The sequence below is a fragment of the Bactrocera tryoni genome, unplaced genomic scaffold, assembly GCF_016617805.1.
Source record: "Bactrocera tryoni isolate S06 unplaced genomic scaffold, CSIRO_BtryS06_freeze2 scaffold_25, whole genome shotgun sequence".
Classification (NCBI taxonomy): Eukaryota; Metazoa; Arthropoda; class Insecta; order Diptera; family Tephritidae; genus Bactrocera; species Bactrocera tryoni.
Window position 1 is genome coordinate 2,034,860 of NW_024395977.1, and position 16,707 is coordinate 2,051,566.

The 16,707-nt window shown below is 39.2% G+C and overlaps 2 protein-coding genes and 1 pseudogene across 2 annotated transcripts in view; 1 reads left to right on the forward strand and 2 right to left on the reverse strand.

Moving 5' to 3' along the window:
* LOC120780378 overlaps window positions 1-16,147 on the reverse strand; it is a 35,921-nt gene extending 19,774 nt beyond the window's left edge. Inside the window, exon 1 of the mRNA XM_040112667.1 lies at window positions 15,813-16,147. Within this exon, the coding sequence (XP_039968601.1) occupies window positions 15,813-16,013 (201 nt within the window). The 5' untranslated portion in view covers window positions 16,014-16,147. The remainder of the gene's footprint in view (window positions 1-15,812) is intronic.
* On the forward strand, window positions 175-7,380 carry LOC120780945 (annotated as a pseudogene).
* On the reverse strand, window positions 5,391-6,755 carry LOC120780941 (putative nuclease HARBI1). The gene is made up of 2 exons (XM_040113171.1): window positions 5,902-6,755; window positions 5,391-5,837 (listed from the first exon to the last, which is right to left on the reverse strand). The coding sequence occupies exons 1-2, from the start codon at window positions 6,322-6,324 to the stop codon at window positions 5,649-5,651; spliced, it is 612 nt and encodes a 203-aa protein (XP_039969105.1). The 5' UTR covers window positions 6,325-6,755; the 3' UTR covers window positions 5,391-5,648.
* Window positions 16,148-16,707: the final 560 nt, after the last annotated feature.

Below are 16,707 nucleotides of genomic sequence, written 5' to 3' on the forward strand. Positions count from 1 at the left end.
GTGCTTGGAAATCATCATACAAAAATTGTTTCTAAAAAATCTACAGTACAAAGTGATGACACTTACAAATTTGTTAAAACTAAAAACTTTTATTTATCATCTATTGCACCTGAGAACTTTTATTTAGTAAAAAATTAATTTTCAAACTTATTTCCATATCAAGATCTGCTGATAACGATTTTGTACTTCACGGGCTAAGGGTACAAGACTTACATAACTAATATGATAAGCCGCTTCAATCATCGCTTTTTAATATTTACCGTGCCGAAAATCTCAGTTTTAACAAAACACCGAATCACCATACGCTTGACGAAGTAACATCAAAAGTTATATGCTTCTACCCCAGATCGTCTTATATATTTGTGCCACTCATAGCAGATCATGTCGCAGAACAATCTCAATTACATCGTCGACCCCATTAATGATGACATCGCATCCTCACAAACTATTTATGTGATGCAACCAAGTCCAAGCACAACAACAACTTCTTTGGATAGTGCAACGTCGTCGGGTAAGATATTTATTTTTAAAGGATACTTTTAACATAACACCGCAACACTTTTCTCATATTTATTTTATCGGGCATGTGCTGCAATTCGTTTTCGCATGAAATTGTCAGCGAAATCGTGCTGACATGTGCTGAATTTCACTGATCCGTTTTCGTTTTCGAACACCAAATCGCAACGATTTGGCATGTGCCAGAAATCGAAACCGCCATTTGTTTTCCATTTTAAAATCGTGAAGCTGCGGGCACGCGAATTTATTAAAAAATTGAAGGAAACATTAGAAATGTAAGTATTTTAAATTTGTAATTATTGATATATATTAATTATGCCTCTAAATTTAGGGGCAAGCATAAAACGCCAAGGCAAGACGACTTTTTTAAGTTTTATGGAGCAGCATCCTGACATTGCCAAAAATTATGTCAAGGGCGACCGAGTGGCAGCGGAGGCTCTTTGGGCAGAACTAGTCAAAGAATTAAACAGCCAAGGACCACCACAAAAAGATATCAACGGATGGAAAAAAGTCAAAAGAGATATTCTTAAGTACACATAAGTGGTTATAAACAATTTTTCTTGAGCAGGTTTGGTCGGACTGGAAGGGCTGCGTACGCAAAAAAATTGCACACAACAAATCGGAGACAAGAGCTACCGGCGGAGGTCCCTTCAACCAATTTGTCTTAAGCTGCACTGAGGAAAAAACTGCAGAACTTTGCGGTCTTTATACTTGTGTAGAAGGTATTCCACAAAGTTCCTCATTCGGTGTACAATGCGACAATAGCAATGAATCATCTGATGACGAAAATCCCACACCGAGTACTTCAGCGGTTGCAACAAGAACGCGAAGACCAAATTCAATGCAAGCATGTATCAAAGAAACACATGGCCACGGAAGCAGGTGCGGTTGATTGTATATCTGGAACGTTAGGGAAGCTCCTGGAAAGTTTTGATGACACCAAAAATATTTTGAAAGATAGCAATGGTGCAGTGATAAAATCGATGGAAAAGTTATGCGATCTCATTTCAAGACAGAACTCTCTTACCGCAGAACAAAATGAAATTTTGCGTCAGCATAATTCCATAAAGGAGAGAATTGGGAAAGAAAAAGGTGATATGAAGAAACGCATGTTGGAGATAGAGGAAGAAAAGTGGGAGTGGACGAAACGTGCAAGATAATTTTAATTTATAATTTTTTTTAAATACTTAAAATGTTATGAGATCTCGGAATTTTTTTTTTAGTCATTTAAGAATTAAAATTTGTTTACAATTTATCTAGTTATTTAAGCATATCATGTACATAAGTACATACATATATAATCCTGTATAAACGGAGAATTGAAAAAATTTTATTTTAGTATAAGCAATGTGATAAATTAAATTTTATTTTTTTTTAACTGTAATATAAATGTGATAGATACCATTAAAGGTGGATGGGGTCATGTGTAGAAGTTCACGCAAGTGAGGAAAGTTCTCTGATCGCCATTCACTTGGGAGTGGCCAGAAACGATTCTTTTACATATGACTCAAGCAGCTCACGACTTCCGGTCTTTGACTAAGTATCCTCTGGTTAGCTTAAGAACATCCGTTCGAAGGTGAGCTAAAGTGAGAAGGCGAAACATCCCCTGCATAGGGTTGTGCGCTGGGCTTGGGACCCGCCACGTAAAAAACAATACCAATGAAAAGGAAAACACAGCCTCGGATGAGAGACCCCCCTTTTGATGACGACCACGGCAAACGAAATAAGGACTACGATTTAAGGGCATGCACCTGGAATGTCCGGTCCCTTAATTGGGAAGGTGCCGCTGCCCAGCTGGTTGATGTCCTCGTGAAAATAAAGGCTGACATCACCGCCGTCCAAGAAATGCGATGGACGGGACAAGGACAAAGACGAGTAGGTCCTTGTGACATTTACTACAGTGGCCATATAAAGGAGCGCAAGTTTGGTGTGGGATTCGTGGTGGGAGAGAGACTCCGTCGTTGAGTACTATCATTCACCCGGTGAATGAACGTCTAGCCACAATCCGCATCAAAGCGAGGTTCTTCAACATATCGCTGATCTGCGCCCACGCTCCGACGGATGAGAAGGACGATGTGACCAAAGATGCCTTTTATGAGTGCTTGGAACGCACTTATGAGAGATGCCCCCGCCACGATGTCAAAATCGTGCTTGGCGACTTTAACGCCAGGGTGGGCAAAGAAGGTATCTTTGGCACTACGGTCGGTAAATTCAGCCTCCACGAGGTAACATCCCCAAATGGGTTGAGGCTGATCGACTTCGCCGGGGCCCGAAATATGGTTATTTGTAGTACTAGATTCCAGCACAAAAAAATTCATCAAGCTACCTGGCTGTCTCCGGATCGAAAAACTACCAACCAGATCGATCATGTTGTGATAGACGGAAGACACGTCTCCAGTGTTTTAGATGTGCGTGCGCTCCGAGGTCCTAACATCGACTCGGACCACTATCTTGTTGCAGCCAAGATTCGCACCCGCCTCTGTGCAGCAAAAACGCACGCCAACAAACACAAAGGAAGGTTCCACGTCGAAAAGCTGCAATCACAACAGACTGCCGAACGATTTTCTACTCGGCTTGCACTCCTGCTCTCTGAGAGCACTCATCAACAACTCGGTATAAGGGAACTGTGGGACGGCATTTCAAACTCCTTACGTACAGCTGCATCCGAAACCCTTGGTTTTCGGAAAGTGCAAAAGAACAACTGGTACGACGAGGAGTGCCGCGCCACAGCGGAGAGAAAACAGGCTGCCTACCTCGCAACGTTACGATCGACCACAACACGTGCGGGATGGGATAGATACCGAGAATTGAAGAGGGAAGCGAGACGCATCTGCAGACAGAAAAAGAAAGAGGCCGAAATGCGTGAGTATGAAGAGCTAGATAAGCTGGCCGACAGGGGTAATGCTCGAAAATTCTACGAAAAAATGCGGCGGCTTACAGAAGGTTTCAAGACCGGAGCATACTCTTGTAGAACCCCCAAAGGTGATCTAGTGACCGATGCCCAGAGCATACTTAAATTATGGAGGGAACACTTCTCCAGCCTGTTGAATGGCAGTGAATGCACAACGCCAGGAGAAGGCGAACCCGATTCCCCAATCGATGACGATGGAGCAGACGTCCCATTGCCCGACCATGAAGAAGTTCGAATAGCAATTACCCGCCTGAAGAACAACAAAGCGGCGGGGGCCGATGGATTACCGGCCGAGCTATTCAAACACGGCGGCGAAGAACTGATAAGGAGCATGCATCAGCTTCTTTGTAAAATATGGTCGGACGAAAGCATGCCCAACGATTGGAATTTAAGTGTGCTATGCCCAATCCATAAAAAAGGAGACCCCACAATCTGCGCCAACTACCGTGGGATTAGCCTCCTCAACATCGCATATAAGGTTCTATCGAGCGTATTGAGTGAAAGATTAAAAGCCCACCGTCAACAAACTGATTGGACCTTATCAGTGTGGCTTTAGACCTGGAAAATCAACAACCGACCAGATATTCACCATGCGCCAAATCTTGGAAAAGACCCGTGAAAGGAGAATCGACACACACCACCTCTTCGTCGATTTCAAAGCTGCTTTCGACAGCACGAAAAGGAGCTGCCTCTATGCCGCGATGTCTGAATTTGGTATCCCCGCAAAACTAATACGGCTGTGTAAACTGACGCTGAGCAACACGAAGAGCTCCGTCAGAATCGGGAAGGACCTCTCCGAGCCGTTCGATACCAAACGAGGTTTCAGACAAGGCGATTCCCTATCGTGTGACTTTTTTCAACCTGCTTCTGGAGAAAATAGTTCGAGCTGCAGAACTTAGTAGAGAAGGTACCATCTTTTATAAGAGTGTACAGCTTTTGGCGTATGCTGATGATATTGATATCATCGGCCTTAACACCCGCGCCGTTAGTTCTGCTTTCTCCAGACTAGACAAGGAAGCAAAACAAATGGGTCTGGCAATGAACGAGGGCAAGACGAAATATCTCCTGTCATCAAACAAACAGTCGTCGCACTCGCGACTTGGCACTCACGTCACTGTCGACAGTCATAACTTTGAAGTTGTAGATAATTTCGTCTATTTAGGAACCAGTATTAACACCACCAACAATGTCAGCCTGGAAATCCAACGCAGGATTGCTCTTGCCAACAGGTGCTACTTCGGACTGAGTAGGCAATTGAAAAGTAAAGTCCTCTCTCGACGAACAAAAGCCAAACTCTATAAGTCGCTCATAATTCCCGTCCTGCTATATGGTGCAGAGGCTTGGACGATGTCAACAACTGATGAGTCGACGTTGCGAGTTTTCGAGAGAAAAGTTCTGCGAAAGATTTATGGTCCTTTGCGCGTTGGCCACGGCGAATATCGCATTCGATGGAACGATGAGCTGTACGAGATATACGACGACATTGACATAGTTCAGCGAATTAAAAGACAGCGGCTACGCTGGCTAGGTCATGTTGTCCGAATGGACGAAAACACTCCAGCTCTGAAAGTATTCGACGCTGTACCCGCCGGGGAAGCAGAGGAAGAGGAAGACCTCCACTCCGTTGGAAGGACCAAGTGGAGAAGGACCTGGCTACGCTTGGAATATCCAATTGGCGCCACGTAGCGAAAAGGAGAAACGACTGGCGCGCTGTTGTTAACTCGGCTATAATCGCGTAAGCGGTGTCTACGCCAATTAAGAAGAAGAAGAAGAAGATACCATTAAATTCTTATTTTTAAGTATCCCAATGCAAGTAGTATATTAAGTTCTTGAAATGCAAAGCAAGCACCTTCTGTAAATAATATTGAAGTACATTACGTCTTTTTATTTTGCTACCAAACAATTCAATAAAAAAAAATTATGAAATTGAAAGTGTTTGCATTAAATTGTTTGCAATTTGATTATTTTCAGCGGGGTCATCATCGATTACTTCTTCGGAAAACGCATACATGGAATCATCAACATTATAAAATCGACATATGTTGTGAAAAGCATAGCATACGTTAATAATTTTAACAACTTTCTGTGGGGTGTATGGCAAAACAGTTTGCAAACATTTAAAGCGACTTTTAAGCACCCCAATTACTCTTTCCACGATGTTACGAGCTTTTGCATGTTGCAAATTAAATTTATGCTGCGATGTTCCAGAAGTCGGATTGCGTTAAGGTGTGAGTAAATATGGTTCTAACGCATAGCCTGAATCCCCTAGTAACCAGGAGCTGTGGTCACCGCTTTGAAAACTGGATAAAAGATACTGTTTTATATTGGATAAATTCAAAATAAAAGCATCATGACTTGATCCGGGGTGGCACGCATCCACAGCTGTTATACTCATTTTATAGTCACATACCTGCAAAAGCGTTAATATTAATTTTGTATATACAATAGTATGAAAGCCATATTATTTAACTTACTATCATAGCATTGACGCTAAAACAACCTTTCCTATTTAAATATAAATGCTCATTGTCGCAAGGTTTTAGTAATTTGATGTGAGTCCCGTCGATGCAGCCAATAACGCCAGGTATAGCAAATTTGTTGTAAAAATGTAAATTGGACTGACGAACTTCATAATGTGTCCTTCCAAACTTTACCCACTTTGGACATTGTGTTCGCTCTAAAACGTTTAACATCTCTTTTAAAATTTTTGACACCGTCGTCCTATCACATGCAATATGTGAATCCTTTCCAATAGACCGTTGGAATCCTCCTTCCGCAAGAAATCTCAACGTGGTTGCTAATTTCAACTCAACAGGTATGGACGACAGATGTATTAAAGGCTTAATATCGTTAACTACATTCCGAAAGGCCTCTTTGTTTATCCTGTAGTACGACATAAAACTGCAAGAAGATGTTGTGTTTTAATTTTTAATAGAACGCCTTGCGCATGCACTTACACAGGCTCTGAAATATCCAAAGGATTGGAGTGGTCTCTTAAAAGTCGTCGCGCAACCTTTTTATCACTTTTCCAGTTCATTTGATTCAATAAATAAGCAGAAAGAATGAAAACGCTCGTTTTAACACAAATCTTCAACTCAAAATTAAACAATTTTTTTCTTTTCTCTGACAATCAGCTGTTTCGAACTTAACTTCGAACTTCACTGAAATCGCGTGGAATTCAGCACACCCCAAACTAATTCATGCGATTTGCAATTTCGGAAACGGAACGAAATCGCGTGATTTCCAGCACATGCCCGTATATTTTTTTCGGCAGCAACTCAATCAGTAATCATCGACGCATGTCAAAAGGCTGTTGAAAAGGTGGAGGAAAAAAATAAGCTAATATTGTTGCGCCTAACAGAAAACGTTGAGGGGATGCGCAAAGAAATCATTGATCTTAAAAAAGCGGTATCACATAATAACGCTACTATCTATTATACCAAGCAAGCCGTATGCTAATATTGAAGACTTCCTCAATTTTGAGAAAACTATTCTGGAAGATATAGATAAATTTTCCTTGCTGGTAAGAATTTAAATTTGAAATATCCGGTGACTGTAAATTGATGTCGATTTTATTTATATTTTTAGAAGGTAGATCTAAAAAGATGGTCAACATCCAATTCGAGAAAATTTGTTACGAAAGCGGGGCAGAAGATTATGACTGACAACGTTGCTGAGAGCTTTTCCTGGCGAGGAACTGCAGATAAGAAGTGCATTAGGGCCTTCACTGTCGCCACTGCTATTCATCGTAAGTGAAATACGTTTAAAAGGTTTCTTGTTACATTTCTATATTCATATTTAAATTCTATTGCAGAAACTTTCGCTGAAAATGGAGGCAAGGAAGAGGACTTTGTGTTTGCCTCTAAGTCATATTTCCAGTATGCAAAAAATCGTATTAAAATTAAAATTACAAAAAAAGTGAACTAAGATACTAAGTAGTAATGATTTTTTAAATGAAAAAACAATGAAGTTCCTATTTTTATATTTTAATGTAATATAATTCTGCGAAGAGACCAAATTTAATATTAAAACTGATTTTTTAAATGTATCAATAAAAAAACATATCCAAAACAAAGTAAATGTTTAAAACGCTTACTTATTTCATTAAAAATACGTGTTTTTTAAGCATTTTCAAAACGTGTTTTATAAGCATTTAGAAAGCGTGTAATTACGTTACTTAAAAACATGTTTTGCAATTGTCTTTTAAACGCTTATAAAGTTGATTCCTTTTAGATTATAAACCCCTTGCTTTGATGTGTTTTGTAAAGGTCACAGCAGCGTTTTATAAATGTTTTGCTTACATTTGAACGCTTACGAAACGCTTATTTTTATATGTAAATGCTGGCTGGGAAGACTTTTTAATTTAAATTGCTCGCGAAAACCCAATCGTTGATATATTTTTTGCCTAGGTTGGTATGGGTGTCAGTGACATCTGTGCCAAATACCACATCAAAATAATAATTAGCCTTAGTATACGTGCATTTTGCGGTTTGGCACGTTTCCGATTACTTTGACGGAGGGGTGAAAAAACCGAATTTCCGTATAAATGGGGTATGTACGGATAGGGGAGCTTCTCCAGAGGAGGAATATCCAAAAATAATGTGAAAATTACTAATATTTTTTAAAATATTCACGATTAAAAGTTCAAAAATTTGCACAAAGAAAACGTGTTATTTCTCTATGTTTCACAAAATTTTTTCACATTTTTTACTTTGTATATTTAAATACACACTCTAAACTTTGAAATAAGTTTTCATTTCACTTTTATTTTGCTATATTTTACCTAAATTTATTAATTTAAAAGTCACTTAGCACACTCATCGTTGAAAAGGTTAGATTGTTTACAATTATGAGGAAAACGAGCTTTGCCACATCTTAAACAGTAAATATGTAGGATCTTTAACAATTTTTCTTTGTTTGTTTTATCGCTTGATTCTTTTTTCTATATTAACTATAAAAAAATACTTTCTACATATGTACATATATGTGTAATACGTAATTTATGTGACTAAAGTACTTTCGCGAAGTACTCCTTTCTGCGTTGGCGGCCTTCGACCGCGCTTTAAAAAAATAACCCTGGCCGAGCGAATACCCGGGGTGACTGAAGTAATATGGCGTAATACTCCTTTCTGCGTTGGCGGCCTTCGGCCGCGCTCTAAAAAAATAACCCTGGTCGAGCGAATACCCGGGGTGACTGAAGTACTATCGCGTAGTACTCCTTTCTGCGTCTAAAAAAATAACCCTGGTCGAGCGAATACCCGGGGTGACTGAAGTACTTTCGCGTAGTACTCCTTTCTGCGTTAAAAATAAAAAAAATATATTGACTTTTTGTTATAAAGTGGTGAAAGTGGTTATATTCTTTGGTTATTATGCGCTCATATTCAAACAAAATTTAAGTTTTCGTTATAAAATTGACAAATTTTGATTATTATTTCTGTCAGCGATTTCCATTTATTTTTTATGATACATTGGTTTGTATATTAGGTGACGATATATATATATATATATATATATTATAGTTAAAATATGAGTTTGAGTGCATAATAACCAACAAATATAACTACTTTATATCCAAAACTCAAATTTTGTTTCAATATGAGTGCATGATAACCGTGAAATATAACCACTTTATATCCAAGACTAATATTTTAAATATAATCATATATATATCGTCACCTAAAATACAAACCAATGTATCATAAAAAATAAATGGAAATCGCTGACGGATATAATAACCAAAAAATATAACTACTTTATATCCAAAACTCATATTTTAAATAGATTATAGTGTAATTTAATTAATTTGAAGAGAAAAATGTGAATAAAGTAGGTTTAACGTGGTGAAATAGCTTCTTGAAATGTTCGAATTTTGCGAATTTTTGAACTTTAAGGTCGAATGTCTCGTAAACTAAGCGTTTGCGGTACCTAAAACCCTATATATTTTTTAATCAGGAGGACTTCCTCTTTCCAACGGTACCTTCAAATCGCGGCGCCAAAGAAATCGGAATTGTGCCTGCGGTTTTTACGATTAGTGAAGTTAATCAACAAAGAAGTTCCATTAAATTTTGTGTGGGAAAATCAATTTCTGGTGCCGAAACGTTTAAAATGTTGGAAGAGGTCTTTGATGATAATTGTTTGCCACGAGCAAGTGATTTTGACATCCACATCAACTGATCATCAACACGTCAATAAAATAAAGGAATTGGTTTGAAAATCGATGCTTAATAGTCAGAGGTCATGTCAGTAAGACCGTTGGAATATCGGAAGAATCAGTGAAAATCATTTTGAAAGATCATTTGGGACTAGGAAAAGTGAAAGCACGATTGGTTCTAAAAGCACTAAAATAACTACATATGCTAACTCAGAAACAAAAGGTCAAACGGCCGAATATTGTGACAAATGTAAGCCCAAGCCAAAAAAAATCACCAAAGCAAGGTTATGTTGACAGTTTTCTTCGATTACCGAGGTATGGTGCCTTCTGAATTCCTTTCTACCGACCAAACTGTCATCAAGAAACTTGAGTATTATGCGTCGTTTGCACGAAGCTATTCGTAAAAATAGGTCCGAATTCTGGGCCGACAACTCATGGTTTTTCCACCATGACAATACACCGTCGCATATTGCATTAATTCTTCGTGAGTTTTCGTCAGATTTTCAAAAAATATCGGGCCGCAACCACTGTATTCGCCTGATTTAGTTCCGTGGGACTTCCAGCTATTCAAGAAACTTAAACAGCCGCTCCATGAAGAACTTTTTGAGTCAGTTGTAGACATTAAAGGGAATCGATAGGCGCATTGAAGGCTATTTCGGAAATAACAATTGTTTCTACTGTTGAGGAGGGTCACCACATAGATTTTGAAGAATAAGTTAAGAATTTTAAATTATAAAATTTTTTTTACTATTTTTCGCTAATAGTAGTATACTTGTATGTACATACATATAAGCTGAACGAGCTTCGCATTAAGTTAAGCAAACTTTTCCTCCTGTTTACAGAATCATCGCATTAAAAAATGTTCCGAATTATAAGCGAAAATCACAGCAATACAAAATTGGTGAAAGCAGAATAAACAAATAAGAAGGGCTAAGTTCGAGTTTAACTGAACTTATTATACTATTGAAACATGCAATAATCAAACCCCGTGAAATTCCTCCAAGTGCAGACAAAACTTTATTGTAAAAAATATTGCGAAAAAATTAAACATCCGCGATTCCTCATTGAAATCATAAATAAATTTTGACCGAAGAGATTTAATTTAACAGATTTGATGTGGAAAACACTAATCAGAGAATCGGAATACATTATATAAGGTCTAGACCAATTCCAATCTAATTCAGCGTTAAACCACATAATTTTTGAGAAAACTTGTTCCATTAAATCCGGAGTTTCTGTGTTTCTTTTTAAACAAAAAAACGTTATCACCTTTACATACAATTAATTGCCACAGACTAATAAAATCGTCCCAGGGTGTCATTGAGATTCCTCACATACAATTACCAATCATATGGAGCAAAGTCTGCCAGATGTTCGAAAATCCTGATATTAGTTATATGGGGGCTAGGACAAGTATTTGCTCAATCTTATACATTTTAGGTACAAGGATACACTGCTATGAGTTACACACTCTCTCATTTTCAACTGACATATTAGCCGATATATGCGGTATAAAGTCTCTGGGAGTTCAAAAGTTTTTGTTCTAGGTATTCGGGGCTCTAAATTTTTAGTTATATTTAAGTAGAATAATCCAACGCAATTTTAAACTGTGTTATACGGGAAGTAGGTTACATTTATTTTCATACTGTAAGATAAGAATGTCAGTACAATGTCATATACCGAATTAGATTGAAATCCTAGATATGCGATTGTACCTTAAAGTGGGCGGTGCCACGCACATTATCCAATTCTGACACCGGTTTCTATAAAGTCCTGTAAGCAGGGCCAGAAAACAAGTTATTATATAATTTTTGACTAAAGTAAATATAATTTTTGTGTTTTTGAGGACTACACAAATATGTCAAAAACTTTTAAATTTTTATTTTTGTATTTTTCTCTCAAATAAATCATGTTTCGAATTTTATTTTTCGCTTACAAGAATAATAGTTCTGCGGTGATTTTCAAATAAATTTTACGCAATAAAAACGTGAAGGTATTATTTGACAAGGCAAAAGAAAAAGCTTACTCTTTAACTTTTGTTGCGTCAGAGCTCACAAATAATTCTTATTTTGTAAGAGAAAAATAAAAAATAAAAATATAAAGATTATTTTATGAGGAAAAAGTATAAATTGAACAACAATTATTATATTGGGTAGTCGAAAAAGTCTTTTTGTATTTCCAATCAAACTAAGACGCTGAAGTCATATGTAGAAGTTCACGCAAGTGAGGCAAGTTCTCTGAATGCCATTCACCTGGGACTGGCCAGAAACGATTATTTTACCTAAAGCTCAAGCAGCTCACGACTTCCGGTCTTAGACCAAGTATCCTCTGGGTAGCCTAAAAACATCCCTTTGAACGCGAGCTAAAGTGTGAAGGCGAAACAGAGCTGTGCGCTGTGTTTGGGACCCGCCACGTACAAAACGCCCCCAATGAAATCTAGTCAACAGTCTCGGATGAGAGACCCCCCTTTTGATGACGACCATGGCAAACGGAGTTGCCATACGAATTGAGGGCATGCACCTGGAATGTCCGATCCCTTAATTGGGAAGGTGCCGCTGCCCAGCTGGTTCATGTCCTCGTTAGAGTGAAGGCTGACATCAGGACTGGGGCAAGTAGGTCCTTATGGCATTTACTACAGTGGTCATATAAAGGAGCGTACAATTGGTGTGGAATCCGTAGTGGGAGAGATACTCCGTCGCCGAGTACTGTCATTCACCCCGGTGGAGGTAGCCACAATCCGCATCAAAGCGAAGTTTTTCATCATTTCGCTGATCTGCGCCCACGCCCCAACGGAAGAGAAGGACTATGTGAGCAAAGATGCCTTCTATTAGCGCTTGGAGCGCACCTATGAGAGCTGCCCCTGCCACGACGTCAAAATCGTGCATCGACCTTAACGCCAGGGTGGGCAAAGAACAGCCGGTAAATTCAGCCTCCAGGAAACATCCCCAAATGGGTTGAGGCTGATCGACTTCGCCGGGGCCCGAAATTTGGTTGTCTGTAATAATAGATTCCAGCAGAAGAAAATACATCAAGCTACCTGGCTGTCTCCGGATCGAAAAGTCACCAACCAAATCGATTATGTTGTGATATATGGAAGACACGTCTCCAGTGTTGTAGGCGTGCGTACGCTCCGAGGTCCTAACATCGACTCAGACTTCTATCGTGTTGCAGCCAAGAATCGTACCCGCCTCTATGCATCAAAACATGCACGTAAACAAGCACATGGAAGGTTCGACGTCGAGAAGCTGCAATCACAACAGACAGCCGAACGATTTTCTACTCGGCTTGTACTCCTGCTCTCTGAGAGCACTCGTCAACAACTCGGTAAAAGGGAACTGTGGGACGGCAATTCAAGCTCCTTGCGTACAGCTGCAACCGAAACCATTGGTTTCCGGATAATGCAAAAGAACACCTGGTACGATGAGGATTGTCGTATCGCAGCGGAGAGAAAATAGACTGTCTACCTCGCAACGTTGCTATCGACAACAACACGTGCAGGATGAGATAGATACCGACAGTTGAAGAGTGAAGCGTTACACATTTGCAGACAAGAAAAGAGAGAGGCCAAAATGCATGAGTATGAAGAACCTAACAACTGACCGACAGGGGTAACGCTCGAAAATTCTACAAAAAAATGCGGCGGCTTACAGAAGGTTTCAAGACTGGACCATACCCTTGTAGAACTCCCCAAAGGTGATCTAGTCACCGATGCCCAGAGCATACTTAAATTATAGAGGTAACACATCTCCAGCCTGCTGAATGGCAGTGAATGTACAACGCCGGGAGAAGGCAAACCCGATTCCCTTATCGATGACGATGGAGCAGACGTTCCATTGCCCGACAAATCAAGTTCGAACAGGAAGTATCCGTCTGAAGAACAACAAAGCGGCAGGATCGATGGATTGCCGGCCGAGCTATTCAAATACGGCGGCGAAGAACTGATAAGGAGCATGCATCAGCTTCTTTTTAAAATATGGTCGGACAAAAGCATGCCCAAATTGGAATTTAAACCAATCCATCTGACCAATCCACAAAAATAGAGATTCCACAATCTGTGGTAACTACCTTGAGATAAGCCTCCTCAACATCACGTATTAGGTTCTTCGAGCCGTTCGATACCAAACGAGGTTTCAGACAAGGCGATTCCCTTTCATTTGACCTTTTCAACCTAACTCTGGAGAAAATAATTCGAGCCGCAGAACTAAGCAGAGAAGGTACCATATTCTATAAGAGTGTACAGCTGCTGACTTACGCCGATGATATTGATATCATTGGTCTCAACAATCACGCCGTTAATTCTGCTTTCTACAGAATGAATAAAGCAGCGATGCAAATGGGTCTAGTGGTAAGCGAGTGCAAAACGAAATATGTCCTGTCATCAAACAAACAGTCGTCGCACTCACGACTAGGCACCCACGTCACTATTGACACGCTTAACTTCGAAGTTGTAGATAATTTCGTTTATATTGGAAACAGCATTAACACCAACAACAATAACGAAGAATATCTCTTGGCAACAGGCGCTACTTCGGACTTAGTAGGCAATTGAGAAGTAAAGTCCGCGCTGTTGTTAACTCGGCTATAACCGCGTAAGTGGTTTCTACGCCAGGAAAAAGAAAAATAATCAAACTTCAAATTATTGTTTTTTTTTTTTTTACTTACAAATAAATAAACAAATATGTACCATTTTGGTCGACAACTTTGTGCCATTTTTCCACTAGAGATACATTAGTATTCCATCAGTGTTAAACTTTCATCAGTGTTAAGCAAAATTTCGAAATTTCCAGAACGGAAGCGAGCGAGCCTTTGCTGTGCTACACGAACTGATACAGCATCGTCTCCGTAAACTTCACAAATTTTGGCTTGCGTGACATTCTTCCCTTTTTTATACAAAATATACCGAATTTCTCATTATTTTCATTCACTTTTGAACAGATGTAACTTTTTTCAACATCCCCGAAGTTAGTTTTTAAATGAAGCTTAATTTTACCTTTTCAACACTATATGGTATGGCATAATGTGATTGGTAGCACAGGGGATATACGACTGCGACGACAACAATGAGAATACTTTTTCGACCACTCAATATTATATTACGGTCCAGGCCTGTAATACCATCTCGGGTGCATAAATTAATGTCTTATTGAGTTATGGATTTCCCGCGCTTTTAGTAGTTTTGAACAATATTGAGGTATTGGGACAAGGAAGCACAGAAAATGGGTCTGGCAGTGAACGAGGGCAAGACGAAATATCTCCTGTCATCAAACAACCAGTCGTCGCACTCGCGAATTGGCACTCACGTCACTGTTGACAGTCATAACTTTGAAGTTGAAGATAATTTCGTCTATCTTGGAAGCAGCGTAAACACCACCAACAATGTCAGCCTAGAAATCCAACGCAGGATAACTCTTGCCAACAGGTGCTACTTCGGACTGAGTAGGCAATTGAGAAGCAAAGTCCTCTCTCGACAAACAAAAACCAAACTCCAAATAAGTCACTCATTATTCCCGTCCTGCTATATGATGCAAAGGCTTGGACGATGTCAACAACTGATGAGTCGACGTTGCGAGTTTTAGAGAGAAAAGTTCTGTGAACGATTTATGGTCCTTTGCGCGTTGGCCACGGCGAATATCGAATTCGATGGAACGAAGGGCTGTACGAGATATATGACGACATTGACATAGTTCAGCGAATTAAAAACAGCGGCTACGCTGGCTAGGTCATGTTGTCCGAATGGACGAAAACACTCCAGCTCTGAAAGTATTCGACGCAGTACCCGCCGGGGGAAGCAGAGGAAGAGGAAGACCTCCACTCCGTTGGAAGGACCAGGTGGAGAAGAACCTGGCTACGCTTGAAACTACTGGCGCGCCTTTGTTTACTCGGCTATAACCGCGTAAGCGGTGTCTACGCCAATTAAGAAGAAGAAGATATGTTAAACAGAAATTTTTTTTGATTATTTTTGCAAAACACAATATGTGGCAACACTGGTATTTGTCATGTCATGTAAATAAACATACTATGAAAGTGAATTGCATATAAAAATGTGGAACTTTAAATACAAATATCTCGAAAACTATAAGTCTGAGGAGGGTATATGGGTGAACATTTTTTAATCCTGAGGATCTCCTCTTTCCGTTTATACCCTCAAATCGCGGCGCCAAAAGAATCGAAATCGTGCCTGTCTAATATACGTGTATACATATATCTGTAAGGTAGCCTATAATAAATACTTACTGCCATAGTTAGGATCCCGACCTTCCGCTGGGGTCGAATCAGCATGTTAATATTTTTTTTCACATTCAGTGAGAGCTTTTGCTCACCGGAATCCATTAACCAAATCCTATTTAATGTTACACTTCGCACGAGATTTTTGAATCTTAAACGCGCCATTTTCTTTTTAACATCTCCTTCACCACGTCCTCGTTTCGTAGCCATTTTGCAAGTTTAATATGTAGTTTAAAATATATCTGCGTATTATATGTAATGTTTCTTTTTTACGATACACATATGTACGTTGTATGTAATACAATACAAAAATTTCAATGTATAATGATTATAAATCCCGTTGATTGTTTTATTCATTTAAATATGTGCACATATTTCAGTTTGATATATTTTTCACAACAACCAAGTCATTTTAAACAGGCACGAAGCCAGTGGAACAGGTATATAATAATTTGCGTATACTGCTTTACAACACGGGTAAGATATTACTTATGGGTTCCCAGTAATTAACGCAAGTATTACCCGATAGGCAGTAGCGTAGCTACAACTTCGGGCGCCCGGGGCCAAGGACGTCGTGACGACAAAGTAAAAATAAAGATACTGTTTTTTTGTCACTCCTTCGTCGCAATGTGTCACTCTCACAGTTTGCCCTATGCTTCAACTGTGACATATCCGTTGGTTCCTCAAAATATGTTCGGTTAATGAAACTATGGAATTTTAATTAAATTACTTTAAATTACAATGATATGATATGTGATTTTGCGGCGATCAAAGCTAGAAAAGTGCATCTTTAAGTTCTAACACTAGTTTTAAGAAAGATATAAGCCAAAAGATATAAGACAAATTCAAAGGCTGAGAAGTATTCGAGTAAAAATTAATATTTTTCATTGTTATTCAGATTATT

Coding starts and splice junctions, on each gene's coding strand:
- LOC120780941 (XM_040113171.1), bottom strand. CDS start 6,324: ATGTCGTACTACAGGATAAACAAAGAGGCCTTTCGGAATGTAGTTAAC. Junction 5,838..5,901: donor TTAGCGTCAATGCTATGATA/GTAAGTTAAATA, acceptor ACGCTTTTGCAG/GTATGTGACTATAAAATGAG.